Consider the following 7,500-nt stretch of genomic DNA (forward strand, 5'->3'; position numbering starts at 1 on the left):
CGCGGCCGGCGTCGTTTCCAAGGGGTAGACCTGCTGTCCGCGGCCGGACTTGGTCCCTGGCTGCCGACTGCCCCGGGGTAGACCAGCTGTCCGCGGCCGGACTTGGTCACTGGCTGCCGGATGCCCCGGGGTAGACCTGCTGTCCGCGGCCGGCCTCGTTTCTTGGGGTAGACCTTCTGTCCGCGGACGGCCTTGGTCCCTGGCTGCCGAAGGCCGCGGGGTAGACCGGCTGTCCGCGGCCGGCGTCGTTTCCAAGGGGTAGACCTGCTGTCCGCGGCCGGACTTGGTCCCTGGCTGCCGACTGCCCCGGGGTAGACCAGCTGTCCGCGGCCGGACTTGGTCACTGGCTGCCGGATGCCCCGGGGTAGACCTGCTGTCCGCGGCCGGCCTCGTTTCTTGGGGTAGACCTTCTGTCCGCGGACGGCCTTGGTCCCTGGCTGCCGAAGGCCGCGGGGTAGACCTGCTGTCCGCGGCCGGCGTCGTTTCCAAGGGGTAGACCTGCTGTCCGCGGCCGGACTTGGTCCCTGGCTGCCGACTGCCCCGGGGTAGACCTGCTGTCCGCGACCGGACTTGGTCCCTGGCTGCCGAAGGCCCCCTTGGTAGACCCGCTGTCCGCGGCCGGAGTCGTTTCCAAGGGGTAGACCTGGTGTCCGCGGCCGGACTTAGTCCCTGGCTGCCGACTGCCCCGGGGTAGACCTTCTGTCCGCGGCCGGCCTCGTTTCTTGGGGTAGACCTTCTGTCCGCGGACGGCCTTGGTCCCTGGCTGCCGAAGGCCCCCGGGGTAGACCGGCTGTCCGCGGGCGGACTTGGTCCCTGGCTGCCGAAGGCCGCGGGGTAGACCTGCTGTCCGCGGCCGGCCTCGTTTCTTGGGGTAGACCTTCTGTCCGCGGCCGGACTTGGTCCCTGGCTGCCGAAGGCCCCCGGGGTAGACCGGCTGTCCGCGGCCGGACTTGGTCCCTGGCTGCCGAAGGCCGCGGGGTAGACCTGCTGTCCGCGGCCGGCCTCGTTTCTTGGGGTAGACCTTCTGTCCGCGGCCGGACTTGGTCCCTGGCTGCCGAAGGCCCCCGGGGTAGACCGGCTGTCCGCGGCCGGACTTGGTCACTGGCTGCCGGATGCCCCGGGGTAGACCTGCTGTCCGCGGCCGGCGTCGTTTCCAAGGGGTAGACCTGCTTTCCGCGGCCGGACTTGGTCCCTGGCTGCCGACTGCCACGGGGTAGACCTGCTGTCCGCGACCGGACTTGGTCCCTGGCTGCCGAAGGCCCCCTTGGTAGACCGGCTGTCCGCGGCCGGAGTCGTTTCCTGGGGTAGACCTGCTTCTGTCCGCGGACGGCCTTGGTCCCTGGCTGCCGACGGCCGCGGGGTAGACCTTCTGTCCGCGGCCGGCGTCGTTTCCAAGGGGTAGACCTGCTGTCCGCGGCCGGACTTGGTCCCTGGCTGCCGACTGCCCCGGGGTAGACCAGCTGTCCGCGGCCGGACTTGGTCACTGGCTGCCGGATGCCCCGGGGTAGACCTGCTGTCCGCGGCCGGCCTCGTTTCTTGGGGTAGACCTTCTGTCCGCGGACGGCCTTGGTCCCTGGCTGCCGAAGGCCGCGGGGTAGACCGGCTGTCCGCGGCCGGCGTCGTTTCCAAGGGGTAGACCTGCTGTCCGCGGCCGGACTTGGTCCCTGGCTGCCGACTGCCCCGGGGTAGACCAGCTGTCCGCGGCCGGACTTGGTCACTGGCTGCCGGATGCCCCGGGGTAGACCTGCTGTCCGCGGCCGGCCTCGTTTCTTGGGGTAGACCTTCTGTCCGCGGACGGCCTTGGTCCCTGGCTGCCGAAGGCCGCGGGGTAGACCTGCTGTCCGCGGCCGGCGTCGTTTCCAAGGGGTAGACCTGCTGTCCGCGGCCGGACTTGGTCCCTGGCTGCCGACTGCCCCGGGGTAGACCTGCTGTCCGCGACCGGACTTGGTCCCTGGCTGCCGAAGGCCCCCTTGGTAGACCCGCTGTCCGCGGCCGGAGTCGTTTCCAAGGGGTAGACCTGGTGTCCGCGGCCGGACTTAGTCCCTGGCTGCCGACTGCCCCGGGGTAGACCTTCTGTCCGCGGCCGGCCTCGTTTCTTGGGGTAGACCTTCTGTCCGCGGACGGCCTTGGTCCCTGGCTGCCGAAGGCCGCGGGGTAGACCTGCTGTCCGCGGCCGGCGTCGTTTCCAAAGGGTAGACCTTCTGTCCGCGGCCGGACTTAGTTCCTGGGGTAGACCAGCTGTCCGCGGCCGGAGTTGTTTCCTGGGGTAGACCTGTTGTCGGCGGCAGCACCTGCTCCGTGGCTGCAAATCCCCTGGGTAGACCTGTGTTCCGCCGCCGGCCTTTGGACCTGCCGCTCGGCTCCTGCCCAGACCGGCTGTCCCGGGCCCGAGTCGGGACCCGATGCTCAGATCCCGGGCGGACCCGTGTTCCCCGGCCGACCTTACCCTGGCTAGACCCGTTGGCGTCCGCGGCCGGCCTTCGGACCTGGCTCGCCCGAGCCCTGGGTGGACCGGCTCTCCTGGGCCGCCCGGCCGAGGCCCTGGCCGCCTCGGCGCCTGTCAGCCTGCTCCTCGCCCTGCCGCCGCTGCCGCTGCGCCGACCGCGTCGACGGGAGAAGAGCCGCGGGCGGGAAAAGTTTGAAAGCGGCGCCAGGGAGGCTGAGGGTGGAGGGCGGGGCGCCCCCAGCCGTCGCCGGGCGGGGGCGGGAGACGGCTGAAGGTGGGGGCGGGAGACGGCTGAAGGGGGCGCCGAGGAAGCCGAGGGTGGAGGGCGGGGTGCCCACCTCGGCCGCTGATGGGCGGCAGCCGCACACAGGGCAGGGGCAGGAGCGGGCTCGGGGCGGGGAGAGAGGGCATGCGACTCTAAGGGTGCCTGCGCACCCGCCTGCCTGCCTGCCTGCCTTCCTGCCTGCCTCTGTGTGTGTGTGTGTGTGTGTGTGTGTGTGTGTGGGCGTGAGGGGGTGTGTGCGTGTGGCAGCACGAGAGGGCGGCATCGGGGCGTGAGCGTGGGGGAAAGGGGGGGCGGGGGGAGGGGCCGTGTGTGTCACCCTGTCCATCTCCGCGAACGCGGGCTTCGTGCCGGCGCCTTCGTGCCGGCCCCGGGCGCCTCGGCCTCGAGCCCCCACGGCCCCCTGGACCCGCGCCGAGGGCCGAAGACCTCTGCGGACCGTGAAAGAACCGGCCGGAAAGCGGCCGCCCGCTTGCCCGCCGCCCCGCCACGGCCTCGGTCGGGGGGGAGGGAGCGTGGAGGGGGGGCGGGGTTCGGGGCCGGGGGCGGGGCGGGGCGGGGCGGGGCGCGGACTGGGGCGGGACGAGGCGGGGCGGGGTGCCGGCGGCGTGGTGCCAGGTTCGGCCCGCACGTCCCTGCTGCCCCTTCCCAGCTGTTTCCCCATAGGTTGTGGTGGGGGGGCGGGGCCGCGTAGAATCCCGGGGGGGGGGGGGGGGGGGGGGGAGGGGGCGGGCGGGCCACGACCTTTTGGCGGCACGGCGTGTCAGTGGGCCGAGGGCCGGGCGGGGCGCAGCCGGCCGGGAGGGCTCTGGGCGGGAAAGGAAATGAATTCCAGTTTGCCGAGAGTATTGTTCCCCAGAAAAGCTTCTTGTCCCGAGCCAGAGGGAGAGCCGTTCTTCCAGCACATGTAAAAAATGAGAAAATAATAAAAAAGAAAGGGGGGAGGGGGGAGAGAGGAGTCGGTCGAAAATAGGTGTTGGTCGCGAGAGAGAGCGGCCTCGTCGGGAGGCCAGGTCTAGCCCGCTCGGGGGCCAGGCGCGGCCGCCGGCCGCCGCCGGAGAGCCCGGCGGGGCGCCGCGGCGGCGACGCGGAGAACAGGTCTAGCCCCGCTCCCGGGGCGGCCCCGGGACGCCGTCTCTACCCGGCTCCGGGGCGGAGAGGCCGGCGGCGGAGAGGTCGCGGCGCCGCGGCGGCGACGCGGAGAACGGGTCTAGCCCCGCTCCCGGGGCGGCCCCGGCCGGCCGGGCCTACCCGGCTCCGGGGCGGTGAGGCCGGCGGCGGGGAGGCCGGCGGGGCGGCCACGGTGGCGACGCGGAGAACAGGTCTAGCCCCGCTCCCGGGGCGGCCCCGGCCGGCCGGGCCTACCCGGCTCCGGGGCGGAGAGGCCGGCGGCGGAGAGGCGGCGGCGGCGGCGGCGGCGGGCGGCGACGCGGAGAACAGGTCTAGCCCCGCTCCCGGAGCGGCCCCGGCAGGCCAGGCCGAGCCGGCTCCGGGGCGGAGAGGCCGGCGGCGGAGAGCCGGCGGCGGGCGGCGGCGACGCGGAGAACAGGTCTAGCCCCGCTCCCGGGGCGGCCCCGGCCGGCCGGGCCTACCCGGCTCCGGGGCGGTGAGGCCGGCGGCGGAGAGCCGGCGGCGGGCGGCGGCGACGCGGAGAACAGGTCTAGCCCCGCTCCCGGGGCGGCCCCGGCCGGCCGGGCCTACCCGGCTCCGGGGCGGAGAGGCCGGCGGCGGAGAGGCGGCGGCGGCGGCGGGCGGCGACGCGGGGAACAGGTCTACCCCGCTCCGGGGGTGGCCACGGCAGGCCTGGCCGAGCCGGCCCCGGGGCGGAGAGGCCGGCGGCAGCGGGCGGCGACGCGGAGAACAGGTCTACCCCGCTCCGGGGGCGGCCCCGGCAGGCCTGGCCGAGCCGGCTCCGGGGCGGAGAGGCCGGCGGCAGCGGGCGGCGACGCGGAGAACAGGTCTACCCCGCTTCGGGGGTGGCCCCGGAAGGCCAGGCCGAGCCGGCCCCGGGGCGGGGAGGCCGGCGGCAGCGGGCGGCGACGCGGAGAACAGGTCTACCCCGCTTCGGGGGCGGTCCCGGAAGGCCAGGCCGAGCCGGCTCCGGGGTGGAGAGGCCGGCGGCGGAGAGGTGGCGGCGGCGGCGGCGGGCGGCGACGCGGAGAACAGGTCTAGCCCCGCTTCCGGGGCGGCCCCGGCCGGCCAGGTCTTACCCGGCTCCGGGGCGGGGAGGCCGCCGGCGGAGAGGCCGGCGGGGCGGCCGCGGCGGCGGGCGGCGACGCGGCGACCAGGTCTTCCCCGCTTCGGCTGGACTTTGGCGGATTTCCGCGGGGGGGCCGGGTAGACCTGCTTTCCGCAGCGCGGCTGGAAGTCCACCAAGGGGTCGCTGTTCTCGCCATCCTCCGGTTACGTCTAGGTCGGCGGCGGCGCACGCCGGCGCCGCGCCCCGGTGGCGTCGACTCGACGTCTTGGAGGCGCTCGGGGCCTCGGACCCGTCTGTCCGTCTACTGGGAGCGGGTGTGACGGGCCGCATCCCCGCAGGCTGGTGCAGTGCCTGTGTCCGAGGCGGACGCGAGAGCGGCGGCCGCGCGTGCGGTCGCCGGCGCGAAGGGAAGGAAAAAGAGTGCGCCGCCTGACGCGGGACGAGTCGCGTGGCTCTGTCCCGGTCCCCCCGTCTTGCCCATCGGGAATGGGTACAGAACCGTGTGAGGTACAGAGAGACAAGGGTTGAGAGAGAGAGACAGAGCCCGAGAGGAGGAGAGAAAAGGGCCGCGAGCCGTGTTCCTCTTTGGTCCGGTTGTTGACTTCAGGGGTGGGGCGAGGGCCCTCCCCTCCCCAAAGTGTGTATTCCCTCCGGGGATGGTGGCGGGCGAGGCGGCGGCGCCTCGTCCCTTTTGCTGCCCGGCCTTAAGCTGGCGCCCCGCCCTGCCCGCGGGTGCGTTCTTTTCCGGCCGGCCGTGCTCTTTGCGGTCGGCTGCCGACGGCTCGACGAAGGGTGCGTGACACCGGGGCTCGGCGGTGTCGAGGCCGCCGGGGCCTTTTCTCCCCCGGCCTTTCCCGAGAGCCCCGAGGACGGGCCCGGCTTGCCGAGGTGGCGCCGCCTCGTTCCTCGCGCCTCCCGACTTGTTTTGCCCAGCGTGTGTCGTCCGTGTCGGAAGTGCCGCGGGGACGTGCCGTGGGGCGCGCGGCCTTGCCTCGTCCTGCCCGGTTGCTCCAGGGGCTCGGTGACGGGAGTCGGCCGACGAGTGGCGAGGGGTGCGCGGGGTGGCGGCACCCCGCTCTCCCTCCCTCCCGGAGCCGTGCGTTGTTCGAGACCCCCTTCCTCGGCCTTAAGCCGGGGAGCCCGCGGAGCGGGCCGAGTTTTTCTGCGTGGCTGGCGGCCGGCCGCGGTGGCCGGGCCGCCTCGGCCCTGCGGACCCCGAACCCGACAGAGTGCCCCGAGATACGTCGCGGGCGGGGCGGCGGCGCCCCGCCCTCCCGTCGAGTGGTGACCGGCGCGATCGAGCCGCTAGGCCCGGGCGGCCCGTGGTGTCGGGCCTGCCCCGGCTGCCGTGGCTGCCGGCTCGGGGGCTGGGTTTTGCACGCGGGGTCCGCTTTTTAGGCCTGCGGGCGGAGTGGGGGCCGCCCGCCCGGCTTTTTTTTTTTTTTCTTTCCGTTGTTTTTCTCTCGCGGCCTTAAGCCGCGGCACCGAGAAGCGTGCGCGACGAAGGGTCGTGGGCCGTGCAGGCGAAGGGAAGAGAAAGCGAGAAAATGCGGTGGCGGAGGTGTGGAGGAAAGAGAAACGAGAGAGAGCGAGGAGTAAGAGGCGCGGGCCTCGTTTGCCACCCTCTGCCCGGGCCCGCGACCCCCGTGGCTTAGCACGGGTCGCGTTGACGCGCTGCTGTGGGTGCTTTTTGGTTTGTTGTTGTCTTTTTTTTTTTTTTTGTTTTTCCGCCGTCCCCCGGTTTTTCCGGAGGGCAAGCCGATCGCTGCGAGGCGGGCGAAAGCCGGTGGCCCGCGGCGTGGTCGGTGGCGCTTTCTCGCACGCTCGGACGGCGCCCCGTGCCGCCTCGGTCTCGTTGCGCAGCCGCTGTCGGGCGGGCGGGTGGCGGCACCCCCCGCGCTCCTCCTCCGCTGCGGCCGGGTTGCCGTGTCTGTTGTCCCAGGAAGCGTGGCCGTGGGGCCCGGCGGCCGCTTCTGCGGCCGCCTTCCGTCTGATCGATGAGGCTTTTCGGGTGGCGTCGGAGAGGGCCCCCGGCGGCCCGGCTCTTCCGGGGCTCCCCGTCACGGGGACTCAAGCCACGGCGGTGTCCGGGTGCTCGGGCAGGGCGGTCTCCTTTCCAATTCGCTTCCCGTCGCAGGCGAGGTGTCGCCCCTCCCGCCGCCGGAGGGGCGTCTTTACCGTCCCGGGCTGTGTGAACGCCGCGTGGCCCCGCGAGCCCTCAGGTGCCCGTTCGAAACCACGCGAGGTGCCGGTGCCGGCCCCGGCCCGGGTTTAGCGCCCCCCGTGGGTGCCGGCCGCGAGCGGCGCCGGGCGGCGGTGCGGCCGGAGCTGAGCCGAGCCCAGTTTCCCGGAGAAAAGCGAGCGCCGAGAGAGAGAGGGGCCGGAACTGGACCTATGGGGGCGCGGACGGGGGACGGAGAGCCCCTTCCGTGCGTGCGCTCGGCGCTCCTTCGTCGTGCCGCCGCCTGCCGCAGAGCGAGCCGCCCCCGGCCGAAAGGCGGGGGGGGCCTCGGTGTCTGGGCTGCGCCCGCCTCGTCGGGTCGCTGTCTCCTCTAGCACGTCCGGTGCTTT

The 7,500-nt window shown here is 73.7% G+C and overlaps 1 protein-coding gene across 1 annotated transcript in view; it reads right to left on the reverse strand.

Annotated features, from left to right (window-relative positions):
• Nucleotides 1-5,633: 5,633 nt before the first annotated feature.
• The window catches only part of LOC136304323 (collagen alpha-1(I) chain-like), a 5,269-nt gene continuing 3,402 nt past the window's right edge, over nucleotides 5,634-7,500 (reverse strand). Inside the window, exons 5-7 of the mRNA XM_066207953.1 lie at nucleotides 7,322-7,500; nucleotides 6,685-6,919; nucleotides 5,634-6,296 (exon numbers count right to left, since the gene is read on the reverse strand). The exon at nucleotides 7,322-7,500 is cut by the window's right edge and continues 222 nt beyond it. Of these exons, the coding sequence (XP_066064050.1) occupies nucleotides 5,634-6,296; nucleotides 6,685-6,919; nucleotides 7,322-7,500 (1,077 nt within the window). The remainder of the gene's footprint in view (nucleotides 6,297-6,684; nucleotides 6,920-7,321) is intronic.

The sequence above is a fragment of the Chamaea fasciata genome, unplaced genomic scaffold, assembly GCF_029207755.1.
Source record: "Chamaea fasciata isolate MVZ Bird 193981 ecotype frontalis unplaced genomic scaffold, bChaFas1.0.hap1 SCAF_75, whole genome shotgun sequence".
Taxonomy (NCBI): Eukaryota; Metazoa; Chordata; class Aves; order Passeriformes; family Sylviidae; genus Chamaea; species Chamaea fasciata.